This window comes from Stigmatopora nigra, chromosome 1, assembly GCF_051989575.1.
Source record: "Stigmatopora nigra isolate UIUO_SnigA chromosome 1, RoL_Snig_1.1, whole genome shotgun sequence".
In the NCBI taxonomy this organism is placed as follows: Eukaryota; Metazoa; Chordata; class Actinopteri; order Syngnathiformes; family Syngnathidae; genus Stigmatopora; species Stigmatopora nigra.
Window position 1 is genome coordinate 20,906,641 of NC_135508.1, and position 18,246 is coordinate 20,924,886.

At 42.5% G+C, this 18,246-nt stretch overlaps 2 protein-coding genes across 4 annotated transcripts; both read left to right on the forward strand.

Moving 5' to 3' along the window:
* Nucleotides 1-684: 684 nt before the first annotated feature.
* On the forward strand, nucleotides 685-13,983 carry larp4aa (La ribonucleoprotein 4Aa). 3 transcript variants are annotated; one of them, XM_077718692.1, is made up of 17 exons: nucleotides 685-1,289; nucleotides 3,409-3,526; nucleotides 3,772-3,933; nucleotides 4,588-4,669; nucleotides 4,754-4,890; nucleotides 4,968-5,071; nucleotides 5,383-5,493; nucleotides 6,211-6,264; nucleotides 6,394-6,603; nucleotides 7,435-7,535; nucleotides 7,675-7,716; nucleotides 9,447-9,665; nucleotides 9,821-9,875; nucleotides 9,961-10,119; nucleotides 10,944-11,065; nucleotides 11,139-11,496; nucleotides 11,941-13,983. In XM_077718692.1, the coding sequence occupies exons 1-17, from the start codon at nucleotides 1,170-1,172 to the stop codon at nucleotides 12,337-12,339; spliced, it is 2,553 nt and encodes an 850-aa protein (XP_077574818.1). In that variant the 5' UTR covers nucleotides 685-1,169; the 3' UTR covers nucleotides 12,340-13,983. The 3 variants fall into 3 exon arrangements, with proteins under 3 accessions (XP_077574818.1, XP_077574810.1, XP_077574827.1); XM_077718684.1 differs by having other exon boundaries at nucleotides 686-1,289; nucleotides 11,136-11,496; XM_077718701.1 differs by lacking the exon at nucleotides 7,675-7,716 and having other exon boundaries at nucleotides 686-1,289; nucleotides 11,136-11,496.
* Nucleotides 13,984-14,549: 566 nt separating this feature from the next.
* On the forward strand, nucleotides 14,550-17,944 carry asb8 (ankyrin repeat and SOCS box containing 8). The gene is made up of 4 exons (XM_077723739.1): nucleotides 14,550-14,678; nucleotides 15,291-15,457; nucleotides 15,542-15,646; nucleotides 16,426-17,944. The coding sequence occupies exons 2-4, from the start codon at nucleotides 15,329-15,331 to the stop codon at nucleotides 17,059-17,061; spliced, it is 870 nt and encodes a 289-aa protein (XP_077579865.1). The 5' UTR covers nucleotides 14,550-14,678; nucleotides 15,291-15,328; the 3' UTR covers nucleotides 17,062-17,944.
* The last annotated feature ends 302 nt before the right edge of the window (nucleotides 17,945-18,246 follow it).

Consider the following 18,246-nt stretch of genomic DNA (forward strand, 5'->3'; position numbering starts at 1 on the left):
ACATTAAAGCATTGTCTCAAGTGTGTGGTTATTTTCTAACATGTTGTACTGGTCCAACGTGCAAATATTTGCTTAGGTAAATTAACCATGAGTTTTCTTTTACTGGAATCGTGTCTTTCTGTGGTGATTTTGGGGGCCATCTGAATTGGAGAATTGGTTTAACACAGGTCAAAAACCACAGGTTCTTGGAGCCGCATGTGGCCCTTCACACCGCTGTCCTAGTGCCCTAAAAAAATCAAGTGGGGGAAATCTATTTTTGTATTATATGGTTTCTGTAAGAGGACAAACTCAACACAAATATTACGTATGAATGAATGTCTAGACCAAATATAAAATGTATATAAACAAATATAAGATTTGTGTCATAGCCTGCGATACACGTTTCTAACAGCAGGGTCAGATGCTCAGCGGGTTTCTGCTGTAAACAAACCGGTGACTGATGGACCATGGATCCCAAGGGTTTGTCTTATTTTGTCTTTTTTTTTCTAAATAGGTTTGCCATGGTCAATTATTATGCGTCAATTGCTTGTCAACACTTGCACAAGTCTTCAAAAAATCGACAAACCATTTCCATGCCCCCACTGGTTCTTATAGTTATTTTTTTCTAAGAATGCAGAGAAACATGGTGCACAAGTTGATATGTAGAGGTCGTTTGCCAGTAGGTAAAGTTGCAAAATTGAAACCGGAAACGGAAGTGTCTTTCGCAGAGGTCACCGAGAACTCGCGGTGGTTGCCGGGACGTCGGCGGACTGTGTGCCTGCGCCGAGCGAAGGTTCGTGTCCCCAGTGTCCGCTCTGGTGGCCCGGTCAGGAATGCGCGGTTGAGCGGCGTGTCGTGTGACAAAGTGACCGAGGACGCTGCACCGCGCGAGGAGTCATGATTGCACTTTGTGGCTTTTATTAGTTTAGCATCGCCGTACGGGCTACGTGTTTCATTCGTCGAGCTAGCTGACGGTAGCCCTCTTCATTGATTCGGAGCACGCTAGGTGCCAAGCATACCGGCTATTAGCGAGCCTGCTAAGTAAGCTATTTTCCGAGCGCCGAGCATTTGGGACCGACTACGCGGCGGATCGACCGGGGAACACGACCGGCAGAGGAGGCGGGCGCCAGGCAGGCCGGCCGGCGGGGTCGGGAGAACGCGACGGGGTGGAAGTGTGTCAGGAGCGGCTGATGAGTTCAGACCAGAGCGGAGAGCCGCCGCTGCTGCAGGAGGAGGCTGACCCCGGACCGAAGACCGGTGGGGAGGACGAGCCACCGCCGACGGACGACGACGCAGGCTCCGGCGGCATGGTGAGTGAGGCCCGATAGCCACGCGCGTATCACCCGCCCTATTATTGATCCAAATCAGAATCTTATCTATGTTCACACCAAGCACACTTTATTCCACATTATCACTACGTAGTTTCACATTGCAGCCCCATCGCGACGGACAGCTAGCTTAACGTTAGCTGCCCACCGGGAAGCTCATTAAGTCGATTGCTGACTAATCATGAGCTAATAAGTTAGGAAGCCGCCGTGCCTAGGTGAGAAATGCTTTTATTTGGGGTCCTGGATCCTCACTCCAGAGCTTTCCCTCTCTGTGTGTCGCCCTCATCGTATCATTTTCATGCCAATCGAGTGAAGTTTGACGTTCATTCCCCGCGACCGTTGCCGTTAGCCGAATCGGTTGTCCTGCGGCTAAAGCTAGGCTAGCTCACTGCTGTGACATGCGACGCGAGGAGCCGGCCTGCTGCCTGCGCAGCAGTCAGCTGACTCCACTCGGATGTCCCCGACACAGAGACACGCTTTGTCACTCGTCCTTAGTGTTTCGGGGCGACTACATTGATAATGTGGCGAAATGGCGTCCAGCGAAGGGAGTCGGTTTCTTGCGACCAGCTGTTCATGTCAGGCTGGGAGGGCGGCGGGGGGCAAGGACCTCTGTTTGCAGGTGGTGGCTGGCAATGTCATGAGGAAAACGAGTGTAAGACATTTTCTTTTTCATTAACTCTATTTCGGGTTTATTTATTCTCAAGTGAACAGTTTCTGCTTTTTGGGATATGATCACAATGAAGTGGTTTGGGGATTTTTGTACGAATTGAAAGTATATAACCTTAAACTTAGGACTGTGCTGGAATCCACTTATGTCCTGGAAATTCTGGACTAGATTTTCGCCTAAATGTTTCACATGAGTCCGGAGAAAAACACCAGACAAGCACAATAGTAATCAATAGTACTGTAAATGCTGGAGTTGTCCCTTCATTGACGTGGTCAAGCTGATTCGTCAATAAAGTGATCTCGCCTAAAAATGGTTATCCTAGAATTTGCTGAAGCGCTTACAACTGACGCTTCATTGAGTTTTTGGGGTAAATTTAGTGCTGACATAATTTTTATATTAATGTTTATTAAATAACATTCAATTTTCAGCCTTAGCTTTAACTCATCGCCTGCCATTACCAAGCTGGAAGGACACGCTTTGCAGCGCTAGCAGATGTAGAGCATTTTGAGTTATCTTTCAAGGCCTTCGGAATTTTGTTTTATCACTGTTTGACTATGTAAACACAAGGTTGCCAAACGAAAGATTAGACTCTTTCATCAGAAAACAAGTTTGGCTCTACCTTACTGTGTTTTTTAGTAAATTCTATCTTGACACAGGTTGCTCTCACCCAAAACATAGCCAAAATGAATAGCAAATTGTTCACAATGTTGAGAAAACAAGTTTTGCAACAAATATTGTTGCAGTAACTGAATACAATTAAACTCTTTATCATCACTGACTCCAGATCTGAAACAAGTGCAGTCAACACATACGTAACTCTGCTGAGACTAGGTCCTTATTGCGATATTCCTCCTCTCCAATTATTACTGTGATTCCTTCTATCACCATGATTCAGCAGTGTGTGCTTGCTTGTTATTGTGGCAGCTCAATGAATCCTTAACTATGTGCTCACTCACTTGTGGCTGTCTGACTACTGGTTGACAAAGTCCTTGATCAGATAGTGCAGTGACAGCACATTTAAATGACGAGCAGGGTTACTGAACCATCGCGGCCAAAATCATGATTACAATGAGCCACCAAAGACTTGAAATATCGTTTCAAATAAAATGCGGAATTGTTTTTCTAAACGCCTAAATAACACGCTATGTCCTGTTGTTTTAAATTTGTAAATATTTAATGTGTATATCCTTGCAGGGCAAGAATTGGAAACTAGCATTAGCTACAAATGCTGTGAGGCTGCTCACTAGAAATATTTTCCTTGATTTTCCTTTTAGTAGCTTTAGACCCGTTCATATAAACCTGAAATCAAAATATAACAGTAACTTAAAATCACAGGCCCTTTAAAAACTAATTTTATTCGATTCCCTCCAAAAGTGAGTTTTATATTTATGAGCTCTTTATATAGACAGAATACATTTTTTGTCTACTTTGAAGGTCACCTCGAAGGGCACGAGTTTGAATCCGAACGCCAAGGTGTGGCAGGAGATGCCTGTGACCCCCAGTGAGGCGGTGGCCAACAGTCCCCAATGGCCCCCTTCGGACCTTGGTGATGGTGAGTTTATGATTCTTAGGTAGCAAAATGAGCTCGTAAATCATGTAATTTCCCGCTATTGTTTCTAAATAAATCGATGGCAGCCAATGCCTTCCAAACTGATCCCCTGATCGACATTAATGTTTTGTTTGGGAATTTTTCAGTGTAAAAGCTAATGGCTTCTTATGTTGAGTTGTTTTTGTGCAGTGTCACAGTCGAGTTGAGGCTTCAATCACAATTTCCCGTCTGAACCTAATGCTTTCCAGGTTATGAAGAGCCGTCAAGTGCTAGTTACAAGCCCTACACTGTGGGATTCCCAGGCTCAGATGAAAGCAGCAGCCCAGCAAAAGCCGAGACAGCTGTCAATGGAATGGACCCGGCAGAATTGGCCTATTCACCTGCCAAGCTCCCCAATGTAGAGACCTCAGGTTTGACCTACGCCGCAACACACACCGATCTAAGATAAAGTGGTAATGGAGGAATTTGTTTCATAACTGCTCCGAGATCTGTATGTCTCACATAACCAGTTGTGCAAACGAACCTGAGCACTGATTCATGGTATTTGTGAAATTGCAATATGAATATTTATTCATATGAATATTGTTCAGTTGCTGATGGCACACTTACCTGACTTTGGCGCAGGTGCTGTGGGATTAAGAGGTGGTGTGATTGGAGTGCAAATGGTTGTGTATCTCTATTGTCCTCTATGACCTACTGGCAACCAGTAAAGCATGTAGGGCACCTTTCATCTGAAGACCACTGGGAGGGGCTCAGACAGTCTGTGACCATGACAAGAATGAGAATTGTCTTTCAGTCCCGCTGATAGCGCTCGACTTCCAGTCCATTTTTATTCGTAGAAGTTTGCAAATAATCATCGCTGCTAACCTCTGCCAGTCAATTTGGATTTGACATTTACTTCTGTCAATGGCAGCTAATGAATTTGAATGAGAATCCTATAAAGTTTTAACTTTTTATCACCAACTAGATTTTATATGCAGTCTGAGATAACATTACAAAAATATCCATAAGATCATTACTAACCTTATGCCTGTATTGTTCGAATTCTGTTTGGATTATTTTAGATGCCAAATCAGAAGATCAACCACTTTCAACGGAGAATCTACGAGAGACTCTAAAAAAGGAGCTTGAGTTTTATTTTTCACGGTAAGAGTTTGCTAATTACAAAAGTGCATCCAGTATAAAAGTTGATAAACTAATTTCTAAATTTTTTTTTTATTTTACATTTAGAGAGAATCTCTCAAAGGATCTGTACCTGATGTCCCAGATGGACAGTGACCAGTTTGTCCCTATTTGGACCATTGCCAGCATGGATGGCATCAAGGCTCTCACCAGTGACATGGACCTCATTTTAGATGTGTTAAGATGTAGGTGATGCATTCCAAACATATCACGCGAAATTGTTTGTTTAGGAAAAATCTGAATTGACATTGTATCTCTTCAGCATCGCCGATGGTCCAAGTGGACGAGAAGGGAGAAAAAGTGCGCCCCAACCACAAACGGTGTATTATCATTCTGCGGGAGGTCCCGGAGACCACACCTGTTGAGGTAAATGTAATTCAAAATAGAAGAAAAGATCGACTGGAAGCTTGTGAGCTAAGAAACTTAATTTTTGCTGGACTAAAATAAAGTGTCATTACACATTCCCTTGGTGGATAGCAGTGGCACGCAACTGGAAATAATATGCAATATTAAATAATTGAGAAGCACTGATCCAATCTAATAACAAAATATATTGCTGTTTTTGTCAAAATACAAAAATGTCTATTTTTAAAACAAATGTGAGTGTTTATATATGTATATATATAAGGATACTTGGTCGCTAAAATCAACACTTCTCTGTGACTCAATTTTTACAGGAAGTAGAGTCACTGTTCCTCAACGGCAACTGTCCGAAGGTGATAAGTGTTGAGTTTGCACACAACAACAACTGGTACATAACATTCCAGTCAGACACCGATGCACAGCAGGTACATTAATATTTTTGTTGTCTTTTTTTTTTCCTATTGACATAATCCTCTGCAATATGGATGATATTGTGTATCCTCGTATGGTTTCATTTGTTTTAACATGAATGTTATGTTAAATATCTCCCATGGTTTTGACATTTATTTAGAAGACAGCCAATTGCATAAACGGGGAGTGTAAATAAAAGGAGAGCACCCAGAGTAGACCTCTGCCCAACCAGACAAATTCAGGGCATAAATACTATTAAAAAGATTTGATAGTACAACCAGTTTACAAGGAATGTATACAATGTTGTGCAATTTTTTTGTTTACATACATTCATACTGATGTAAACTGCAAATTATTTGTATATTGATATACCTATGTGTACTAGGAACGGGTATATATGAAGGTGTATTTCTGGATGGTGTAAACAAGCAACAGCCAAGTAGTACAGTTGCTGTAGTCACATTCACCTTCATACACTATTTATACTTTGTTTAGCTACAGAAGTGTAGGGTGACTCAAGTCACTGTGGTTGAAGACAAAAACGTGCAAATTCATGTACGTCCACCGCACAGATGCAATTTATTAAAAATTAAAAGGCCAATATCACAATACCAAAAAAAATTCAGCAATAGAAGTTCATTTCATAGTATAGACAAGGGACCATAATCTTAATGACAGCATTTGTTAACAAAAGAGGAGTGGTGATCATTTAAGTTCTGCTCTATCCCCAGGCTTATGAGTACTTGCGAGAGGAAGTTAAAACATTTCAGGGAAAACCCATAATGGTGAGTAAAAACTATTCTCTTTTACTGTTTTTCTCCGTGAAGCTTTGTTTGATGGTTCCCCCCCCCTTTTCTTTTTCTCTCATTTTTGTCTTTCTATTTTTTAATGAACCCACCATGACATGATCAAAGGCCAGGATAAAAGCCATCAATACATTCTTTGCAAAGAATGGCTACCGTAGCATGGAGAGCAGCCTTTACTCCCAGCAGACCCAGAGCCATTCCCAGTACAGCTCCCCTCTCTACATGCAGCATGTCTACCCCCAGCAACAGTACCCCGTTTATGGCATTGTGCCCCCTACCTGGGCCCCCTCACCCACGCCGTACTTTGAGACCCCTTTGGTGAGACACACTGCCTTCACGGTACCACACACACACAAACGCACAATCTACTCCCAAAATAATTCAAATTGTATCACTTCAGTTATAACATTGACTCACAAAGTGAGGCTTTACTGTCCCCTTGTGCAAAGCTTGATAGATTATACTGTTCAAATGCAGATAAAAGAATAAATGATGGGTCAACTATATATAGGGGACCGTTTGGTTTCAATATTTCAGTTAGACCCTGTGATGACATCATGACGCATGGAGGGTGTTTGGTTGTGAAGTAACTGGCTTTGTTCTCTATTTTGTTCTTTAAATATATATATACATATATATACATATGTGTATATATCTATATATATTTAAACTGTCTAATTCTAATCACGATTTTCTTTCTAAGTCAGGCACTTCGCTTCCTTCCCAATGACCCATGAGATTATGAGATCTGAGGGTCAAACTTGCCTGTTGTTTAGGACGCCGAAAAAATGGGGGACTGGAGTTGCGCGATGGCCATTGGGCCATTGGATCTTGAGCTCTATACTTAAGTGTCAAAGGATATCCCATTTTTTTTTCAACAATAACCAAGTCTAATCCAATTCAGGGGTTTCAGTCAATTATTTCATGATATTCTTTGGACGATGGTCTAAGCCAAAGTTAGTCTTTCACAATTTGATTTGATTAAAGGGTCTTCAATTGAGTTAATGCAATATTATATACACATAACACAGTCAGTTGCATTTCACCTTCACTAAAAAACAAATACGACAATTTCTTTTCCAAAATTCTATAGCTTGACCATTATTGTGTTATTGTTGATATTTTTAATATATGGCTCTATCCCTTCAGGCACCGTTTCCCAACAGTGGTTTTGTGAACGGATATGGGTCTGGACACTACAAAACGGGGTCTGGTTCTCTTACAATCACCAGGCCTTTCCACAGAAATCGGTAAGGCTTGTGTTTGACTTGTCTTACAAATATGTGCAGTCGATCATGTTGAACATTACATCATCTGCAATGACCACGAGATACATTGACCCCACCAGGGAACTGTATCTTACCCCCTGTCTTCTTGATATCCCTACAGTGTCCCCCTCTATTCAAGAAAGAATGTTATAAATGCCTTCAGGTACCCATATTATATTTCACAATAAGCTTCATTGCAACCTCTCATCCTCCCATTATACTCCTTATTATATGAATAGGTGTCATGTAGCGGTAAATGGTACTCAATCAGTTAAGTCGTGATAAAATATGACCTAAACACTAGCTTTCCCAGTTCTTACCCCATTGCAGCATCTTATGTTTTCCCTTTCATCTTAATTACTAAACCATCCGTTTTGTTTTTCCATAATTCTTTTTTTTCCTCCCAAAGCGGTTTACCTCATCAGCATTTTCACGAGCACTTGTATAATCTGCTGTGAAATGCTGTAACAGTTGCAAATGGAATGTTGCCGTATATCGGGATAAAAAACAATGAAACAGGGTTATTAAGATTTTCATGAGAGTACTGAGTGTAACCTCAACCAAACATCCACTTAAACGCATTGAAAGCATTGCAACACATTTTTCATAGGAAAAGGAAAAGGCAACCTATTTGCCTTTTTTGGGGAAAAGTGCAGATGGAAGGACACCAGTTTCATTTCAGATTTTTTTCCCATTTAATTGTTTGGATTTTCCTTCAGGTTTTGTAACTTAGATTTATAGTAGCTTAAGTTAGATCCCTGTTGATGTATAGATGAACCATTCACGAGACACTTGTTCTATGCAGCCTTTTTTCAGTATGTGGGGTAAAATAAACAAAAAATGCCAGGTTCTGGCATTTTTAAAATATCACACAAGTCTACTCCACAGCCAGACCCGATGATGAAATCATGACGAATAGAGGGAGGCGGAGGTGGGAGGTAACTGGCTTTGTCTTTCTTTCTCTCTATCTCACTCTCACTTACTCTCTCTTTTCTTCTTTGACAAAGTGGGACACTTCCCTCCATCCATCCCGATGAACATTAAGATTATGAGATCTGAGGGTCAGAGAGTGCTGAGTAGGCCAGTGCATGCTTTTGCAGTTTTTTTTTTGGTCATCTGCATTGAAAGTGTAATTTTTTTATGTGCTCTTGACAAATGTATATATTTGGTCTTCTGTGTGTAATTGGTTCTTGCCTCTACCAATAACAATCAGGTTTGTTTTGGAAAAAAAAGGTATAGAATTTAGTAACAAGCTCATGTTATTTTAAATCCTGATACAAGGCCTGGATCCGAGTTAAAATTTCAATTTGTGTATAGTGACCTGGATATGTATGAGATAACTGTCACAAATATTGTGTTAAAATGGTAAATGGAGTTACAATTCTGACCCCTGTCCACCTTCAAGGAAGTCAATGCTCTTTGACATCTCTTCTCTTATATAGTGTTCACTCGTGCTGAAGCATATTTAGACAAGGTCACCAGTTGGGGGAAAGGTATCCCATGTTTATTTCCACCAAAAACACATTTAATTAACCTTTCAGACAGATTTCTGAATCCACGCTTAAGTTGTGCAGCATAATTCTGCGATAAGATCAAATATTTGATTTTTTTTTTAGCACCCCCAGGAAAAATATACACCATAAATGCAGCGTTTGGCTTTTTTCCTGCTTTTTACAGTTTTTCAACATTTAACTAGTGTCGATCCACATGTGCAATACTTACCAAGTCATTCCATCGCTCCCATTTTGTAATTTTTTCTTTATCTTTATTTTTTTTTATTTTTTGCAACTTTAAGTTGTTGTAAACAAGGTGAAGCTGAAACATTGGTTGGAAACTAACCACCACATATGTAGAAAGTGCCTTGTCTGCGACTGATGTGCTCATTTTCCATAGAAACCACGTGAAACCACCGGTGAGGATGGACGAGTTGGCTCCCACATCCATCACATCGGTCCCACTGGAGGGTCTGAGCGGTCTGCGTAGTCCACAGTCTCTTGTCCCCTCCAATCCTGCACAGGCTGCCTCTGACCTTAGCGCCATGTTCTCACACTTATCTTCCTCATCCTCCTCCTTGGATCCAAATGATGACAATAACATGGCTGGACGTGGAAGGTATTGCATTTAAACTGGGAGAGCCGCAACTAATTCTAATGTTTTAGTGCTACTGACATCATGTTTTCCAATTATTTCATAAAGGGGCTGAAAACAAACAGTTCTTGTTATGCAAATGCAAACCCTCACCAACTTACTCTTTCTTTTAATTTTAGACGGACTACTTTTTACAGAGGAACACGTAGAAGACGAGAAGATGACAGAATGACGGTCAGTATACATTCATTCTAATATTGGACACGCACCGAGTATGCCATTTTACTGATGGCATCGGTTTGTTCACATTTCCCCGCAGAGGCCTGTACCGCTTGCCGAGGTTAAGGTTTCACCTCCCAAGTTTGACTTGGCTACTACCAATTTTCCACCTCTTCCCGGCTGCGTGGTCAGTACTCAAGAAGAGCCCGTGCTTGAGAACCGGATGTCGGATGTTGTTCGCGGTTTGTACAGGGACAAGGTAAGAACAAAAGGTATAAAGTCAAAGGCGCCTCAAAGTTTGAATGCAATCCACTCTGCGACTTCTACAACTTCACTTACAATTGGCATCCATTAGTGTTGTAGGAATAATTCCTTTTTGAGCCCAACCCGTAATACAACTTTTAAAAGAAGCTTATTGTGCATTAAGAACCTCTGTTGCTATCAGTGGCAGCCACATAAGCGACAGTTTAGTTTCAATGTTTCAGTTAGACCCTGTGATGACATCATGACGCATGGAGGGTGTTTGGTTGTGAAGTAACTGGCTTTGTTCTCTATTTTGTTCTATATATATAGATAGATATATATGTATATATATCTATATATTTTTAAACTGTCTAATTCTAATCACGCTTTTCTTTCAAAGTCAGGCACTTTGCTCCCTTCCCAATGACCCATGAGATTATGAGATCTGAGGGTCAAACTTGCATGTTTACGGCGCCCAAAAAGGGGTGGGGGTTGCACAATGGAAATTCAACGTTGGCTCCAGAGCTCTATACTTAGGTATCAAGGGATATTATTATTTTTTTTAACCTAACCTATGTCTAATCCAATTCAGAGGGTTTCAATCAATTATTTCATGATATCCTTTGGACAATGATATTGTATAAGCCAAAATTACTAAATCTGTCACAATTAAAAACCTCTGGCAAGGGTTGAAAGTCTGTATTCTTTGAAATATTTTGTGTATCTATCACTAAGTGGCATTTTTTCCTTCTATGTGGCATTCAAGCTTCAAGGCACCACTTCCCAACACTAGTCGTGGGGGAATTAGAGGGTTAAACATCCCTACTTTTTATTTTACAGATAGAAGCAGTAAGTAAAGAAAGCAATACAAGTCCAGCTGTGGTCACAGAGGATGCTTCGGCATGCTCAAATCCGACCGCTGCCAAGTCTGTCGCGCAACCTCTTGCACCACAGGGCCCTAAGTAAGTAACGTACACTGAGTTTAGTAGCATAGACAACTACCTCAACATTGCTTTTGTCCGGACACGACAGCAGGATTCGGGAGAAGAAGGTCGAGCAACCGGAACCGGTTGTCCCTAAAGTGATCGCCAGCGTGCCTCCTGAAAGCCCTGTGAGCCCCGCCTCGTCCACACAAGCCTTGCCTAGCTGGAAGCCTCTGGCGCCGCCTGCCGCCTCCACCCCATTGAAACCCTGCACACCCCCGCCTCTTCCTGCTGCTGTTCCCGCTGCTGCTCCCGCTGCTGCTCCCACTGCCGTTCCCGCTGCCGTTCCCGCTGCCGTTCCCGCTGCCGTTCCCGCTGCCGTTCCCGCGGCCGTTCCCGCTGCCGTTCCCGCTGCCGTTCCTGCGGCCGTTCCCGCGGCTGTTCCCGCGGCCGTTCCCGCGCCGGCACAGGTGAGTTTCTGGAAGCGCTTACTGGCAGCCCAAAAACTAAAAAAAATCAAAAGGAATGAGGAATTGGCACAATGAGTTACCCCTGATTTACTCTAAAGCCACAAATTGATCAACTACAAAAAATGGTTCCGGGTAAAAGTGCGATCTACATAGTCTTGTATTAACAATTACAGTAATCCTTTAATATCGGAGATAATGTAGACCAGACATGGTCGCGATAATCGCAAAATTCATTTTTATGAACTAAAAAAAATGTTTTTTAAATAATAATTAATAGCGGGGGGAATCGCAAAGTAGTGAATTCGCGATAAGTCAAGACAATAATCGAGGGATTAGTGTAATGCTAGACAGCCAAAGTTGCTTTTAAAGCAAACTGGTTTTATCACACAATCGTTGGCATATTACCACTTACAACCACTGTCATGTTCCTTTCCCCTTTTTTAGGAGCCTCGTAAACTCAGCTACGCCGAGGTGTGCCAACGGCCTCCAAAGGACCCGCCGCCCGCAGCCCCTGCCCCTGTCCCGGTCCCGACCCCCTGCAGCACGGCAGCCGGCCAGCCTTTGCGTGAATTGCGCGTGAATAAGTCAGAGGAGCCCGGGACGGGCGTCACGCCCGGGGACAAGACGGAGCGAGGCCAAGACAGAGAGACGGCGCGAGAGTGGAAAGATGGCCGCTTTTCGCGCGACCCCAAGGGCCACTTCCGCAGCAATGGGCCCCGGGGCACCGGGGGCCTGAAGTTCCGAGAGCAGAGGCGGCCGCCTCTCGCTCGACGCCACTCGCCGCAGGGAGCTTACAGGCACGCCGGCAAAGAGCAGAATATCCCGCCAGTATCGCCAAAGTAAAGGATAAGAAAACTATGAATAGAAAAAGATGTATGAAAATCTACATGGATATATGTCTAATTATATACAAATGAATAACATAAAAGCAACAACATCATGGTAGCTACCTTCCCCCTGGAACTTGTCCGCACGGCGGCACATGGTGCGTGGGTTAATGACACCCGACGAACTGAAACGAATGGACGTACTTTTGGATGGCGTCGTGCTCGAAAGAATAGACTTTCTGTGGAGGTCGTCTTATTTGTGCTCGCCGTGGGAGAGGTAGGGTTCTGGCGCCCTGTACGTGGGCCTCTACCACCTTTTGATTTTAAGAACAATATGCACTAAAAGAAGAGATCATGCATATGTCTTGTACATAAACAAAGATATCACTAACACAATGAGCTGTGCTTTGGTTTGCAAGTATGACTGAGAAAGGGTTGACTGTTTTTGCATTGATTGTTTTAGAAAGAAAGCGATTGACGTGTTTAATGAGACAGAGAGAGAGGGGGGGAGAGAGAGATGTCCTCAGAATGGAAGCTGTAGTCAATGACACAGTTGTATGATTTCGATTCACTTACGGCTTGCTTAAAAGATGCGTCGGTCAAATATCAAGGTAGCCATTCGGAGTTTTGCTCGTCGGTCCAGATCTCCGTTTACACGATTGTTCAAGTGTGCGGCGAACTGCCAACCATGTGAAACCGCGTGCGGTGAGGGGCTGCGTGAACTGCGCTTTAGCTGGTGTGCACAGCGCCAAAGTTGGCTTATGTTTGGATGTATATTAGTCATTGTCAGCGACCAGAGATCACGGCGCTCTCATACGGTCCGCCCAAACCACGTCGTTTGGTGGACGTTTCGACCCAGGGTTAGGGTTAGCAAAAGTTGATTTTGATGAAATGATAGAGATATAGTTGGCTGCGCTGTTAGTTCTTACAAACCTTCACTAGATGTGTGGGAGATTTTATTAGCTTGTACTGCGGTTCTGACAGCAGGGATCCACCTGATTGTGCTTTTTAGGGTGAGTTTGCTTCTTTTTTTTCCATTTTGAAAAAAAAGTTAACTTTAGAATGTTGAGGTTTAAGCTCACTGTATGTATTGCTTTTAAAATATTTATTATCCTTTTGTTGCGCAAGGCTTTTCTCAAGAGCTTGGTAGGCTGGTTTCCCCAAAGTTGTCAAATCACAATGACAAAACCAAATGGAATCGTGCTGCATAATGATAAACCAGTCAACATGCCAGCAAAAGGGATTTACGTATGTGATATTTGACGCTTGGGGTATATAGGCGCAGTATAAGAGTAATCAATCACTGGAGCTGCCATTTGGTTTTCACCAAGGAGTTGAATTAACAAAAATTGCACTAACGTCCAAATACATCTGCTCGTGGAAAATGTGAATTTTTCTTTTTTTTTTTTTAATAGTGTTTGCTTGACAGGCAGAAAAAGACTACCACAACCCCGTCCTTATGTTTGGCTTACTTTGTTGATTTTGTTTTTGGGGTTGGGATTGTAAAAGGAAATATACTTAACTGATCAAATGTGTTTGAGACACAATCCTAGAACTGTAAGAAATGTCACCCAAAAAAAACATTGATTTGGCTTCACTGTGTTCTTTCTTTGTCTTTTGGTTAAATGATTACTGTCACAATAAAATGGATGGTAACTCACTATTTTGTTCATATGAATTCTGAATGGAAAAATGACAAAGGCTATGTTCAGGAACGTAAACTTCATCACATGATGACCTTTAGTTTGGGGATATATTAAGGAACAGGATAAACCCACAAACAATAAACAAATATAATTGTGTTAATGTGTATTGTTGTAGGAGTATAGTTGGCTTGGATGTTGGAAGTTGATTAATAATAATCTTAAAAACTACAGGACACATTACTTTCTGAAGCCATACATGTTTGACCTCGTAACCCTCTAAATTTAATCACCTCTTCTGTTTGATATCACAAACATATTCATATAGTTTGATTATAACCCTTTAGCTCGATCTTGAGTTATCTAGGACACAAACACTGACAAATAAACAGCCATAGGAAGCAACCATCAGTGGACCACTATTGCTGTTGATGGCACAACCATTAAAAATATTTATTTTTAAATTGTCTAGTGTTTAGTTATTGTCTATTGTCAAGGGCACAACCCTTTAAAAAAAAAGTGTAATTGTACGTATTTGTTTTCAAAATGTGTTGTTCAGTAATGATCCAATCCGAGCTGAGCAGTGGAGGGACATGGGGCGTGGTAACACGTGACGATGACGTCATGTTTTTCCTCTGTCAACCCGAGTAGCAAACAAACGGTGCACCGAGCAGACAGCTTTCAAAACGCCTCCATTCTTTCTTGCCGAAAGGTACGTTTTCACGTTAAAACGTTTTATTGTTTCTAGCCGAATACAGGTGTGTCGCAAGTGTTCCGAATGAATGTCATTTGCATTTTCTTCCTCCCCAGTGACTGCTTCTACATGCTACCAACGAGAGCTAGTTAGTTAGCTAGCCTGGGAGCTAGCGATGTGTAGGGTCCAGAATTGCAAAATTAGCCGAAACTAGTTTCAAAATTAGCATGTCAATTCGTTCTTTCACCGTATGTGCTATGTGAAAATCAAACGCCCTTGCTCGATAGGACCTACACGTTTTTTTTTAATTATTGAGCCAACCCAAAGTCAATTAAGTGGATCGGCATCGCCCCTGTCACATTGGGCTTGACGCTGCGTGTTTCCAAATGACTATTTTTCTCTATATTTTACTCAATTAAATCCATTGACGTTGAATTAATGCTATCTTATAAGTGAATGAGTCAACCACTAGCGTTGGAACTGGGCGGATCCAGCGGCAATGAATGAGTTAAATTAAAAATGAAGGCTTGCTTATTTTCCATCTTAAATGTGGCCCTTGAGAATTGAAGTTGTTGACACAGCCTGTTTACCTCTGTAATTGTTGCAAATCTTTCTGCATGTTTTCCGCAGTGTCACCCTTGAATGGGTGCGATGGTCTTCAGTAACACATGAGCTCTACTATGTGGTACATCATGCAAAGCATTCAAAGTAAATACTCTCTGTCTGAGCGGCTCATCCGCACCATCGCCGCCATCCGTTCTTTCCCGCATGACAACGTGGAAGATCTCATCCGCAAGGTGACCGGCCCGTCTTTCTCTTCCATCAATTCCAAATGTGTTTTTTTTTCTTGTTGATGAATGTTGTTCATATATGACGTCAAGGGCGCCGATGTGAACCGCATGCACGGCACGCTTAAGCCCCTGCACTGTGCCTGCATGGTTGCTGACGCCGAATGTGTGGAGCTGCTGTTGGAGAAGGGGGCAGAGGTATGTGTGGCACACATGACCGTACACTTAGATGGGTGGGCAGGCCCCCTCACAGACCCAACCGATCTTCACATCCGGTTCGTTCTGACGTCATCGGCGATTTGCTTTGTTCAAATTACAAGAGTACATAATATTGCCTTTACATGTATATATATATATATATATATATATATATTTTTTTTTTTCCAATTCATTCACTATCCGAGGTGCGCATCTTCACAAGGGTCGCAAGGGTGCGGCGGCCTATCCCAACCAAAAACAGGATGTAGGCAGAGTACACACTGAATTGGTTGTCAGGCAGCCTTCCATATATTTCTATCATTTATTAAATATTAACTAGTTAGAACAAATTGCAAACCGGTTGTGGTCCGAGATACACTGCCGGTGATGCACTTTCAATCCCTTAATAGAACAATAGGTAACGAAAGAGGGTGGCTAATGGACGGCTATTTAAGAGCCGGAAGATTTCTGACACTTCCCGGAAGGCAGGCTCGTCATTTAAAGTCACACATTTAAAAGGAAAAAGAAGGGATTGACGTCTGAGCCATCTGAGTGTGAATGATAACTACCAGCTTAAGTCCTTAACGTTACATTTTAATGAGGTATATTCCTGTATTTTCTCGCATATAGGCCGTATTTGCTGCTCAAAAGAATGAATCAAAGGAATGTCTTATATGCGCACAAATTAGACTTGACATGCACAAGACAATGCAGCCGATATGGTCATTTATTTTGAAATGGAATGTAATTGTAATTTAAAATCCTCCCCCATCTGTTAGGTGAATGCCTTGGATGGCTACAACCGGACGGCGCTCCATTATGCGGCAGAGAAGGACGAGAGCTGCGTGGAGATCCTCTTAGAGTACGGAGCCCAGCCCAACGCTCTGGACGGCAACAAAGACACGCCGCTCCACTGGGCCGCCTTCAAAGACAACCCAGAGTGCGTGAGAGCTCTGCTCGACAGCGGGGCTTGCCCCAACGCCCGCGACTACAACAGTGACACGCCGCTCAGCTGGGCCGCTATGAAGGGCAACCTGGAAAGCGTCAAAGTGCTTTTGGACTACGGCGCACGGGTGCACGTGACCAACCTGAAGGGCCAGACGCCCATCTCACGACTGGTGGCGCTCTTGGCGCGCGGCCTGGGCACCGAGCTGGAGGAGGAGTGCCTGGACCTGTTGTGCCGGGCGGCCGGGCGCTTCCAGATCCGCCGGGCCGACGGCACGCTTCCCAAGGAGCTCAGTAAGGATCCGCAGCTGCTGGCCAGGCTGACCGGCATGGCGGCCCAAGCGCCCTCGCTGCGCTCTCTGGCACGCTGTACCGTCAGGCGGAGTCTGGGTGTGCGCTTCCTGCCCGCCGCCGTCAAAGAGCTTCCATTACCAGAGACCATCAAGGAGTATCTACTCCTCAGAGACTAAGAGGTTAGGCGTTGGCGGTGACGCCAACGGCAACGCTCGTCTCCTGGCTTTTAAAACGACACGACCGCCTTCCATGCCCCTTTTCACACTGTTCCATACTATGGAGCGTAGGTGGAATATTGTTCTTTTTTTCACAAATTAGTTGAAATCAGTATAACAGAAGAATAATTCACATCTGGGAGCGTGGAACTTATATTTTTAATATAAAAAAAGTTCTTACGTCAATTAAAGGTTACGTTTTAACCCTAACCAAACAAAATTGGACATTTTATAGAACCAAAAAAAAGTCAGCACAGTGGAAAAGGGGTATGACACAGGCATTTGTCATGTCAAGTCGCTTTTAGTGGTGTGTTGTCACAAGCAGTAAAGTTCATTTGTGTTATAAGAATGGCACGCTGCACCAGTAAAAACATTGATATTATAGTTCACGTATGCGCCGCTACACTTCCGAGCACTTGAAAAGAATGGGGAGAGGGTTTTACGTTGTTCCACTATTACTATGGAAAGAAACAAATGGGAACAGTTGTAATTGGTTGTAATTGGTTGTTTTTTGTTTTTTTCGTTTTTAGTTTTGTCAATTGGAACGGCCACATAGGTCTGACGTGAGTGATGTAGCATGACAACATGCCTGGTGTTCTGTGCGCTTTTCAACGTGGAGCAAAGCTGTCCTGTTTTTGTGAGACACAATGTGTCTGTTAGTGTTTTTTTTTTTAAATTTTATTTAAGACTTTTTGTTTAACTTTTAACAATGCAACAAATTTCAGTTATGGATATTTTTTTAATTCACATAATATGCTTTGTTAAATGTATCCAGGTTGAAAATGGAGGATTTTGTGTTGTGGTGCTGCAGATGTATAATCCTGTTAAAATCGCATCTTATTTACGCTTGAAATTTTCTTTCTTTCTGGGGTTGGGCTCTTTGAACATCGTTTGTTGGATATTCTCCAAAGCACCAAGCAAAAATTTAGAGAACATTTTCAAGGTCAAAAAGTCTTAAACTATTCTTCGCATGTTTATTGGTTAGATTACAGATCGATTAACACTTTATATATATATTTACTTAATAATCATACAGCTCCTTCACTTCCCTGCTGGAAAGCAGGTTATGGGACGTTCCAATAAATGGAGACATCTTAGAAAAATTTCTTAGTCATAAATAGTGAAAAATAGAATTTTAAAAAATTT

What these genes read in the sequence shown, in the direction of transcription:
- larp4aa (XM_077718684.1), top strand. Translation starts at nt 1,170, where the DNA reads ATGAGTTCAGACCAGAGCGGAGAGCCGCCGCTGCTGCAGGAGGAGGCT. An exon ending in CATTTTAGATGTGTTAAGAT is followed by an intron (nt 4,891 to 4,967) that starts GTAGGTGATGCA and finishes GTATCTCTTCAG; the next exon opens with CATCGCCGATGGTCCAAGTG. An exon ending in GCGGTTTGTACAGGGACAAG is followed by an intron (nt 10,120 to 10,943) that starts GTAAGAACAAAA and finishes TTTATTTTACAG; the next exon opens with ATAGAAGCAGTAAGTAAAGA.
- asb8 (XM_077723739.1), top strand. Translation starts at nt 15,329, where the DNA reads ATGAGCTCTACTATGTGGTACATCATGCAAAGCATTCAAAGTAAATAC. An exon ending in TGGAAGATCTCATCCGCAAG is followed by an intron (nt 15,458 to 15,541) that starts GTGACCGGCCCG and finishes TATGACGTCAAG; the next exon opens with GGCGCCGATGTGAACCGCAT. An exon ending in TGTTGGAGAAGGGGGCAGAG is followed by an intron (nt 15,647 to 16,425) that starts GTATGTGTGGCA and finishes CCCATCTGTTAG; the next exon opens with GTGAATGCCTTGGATGGCTA.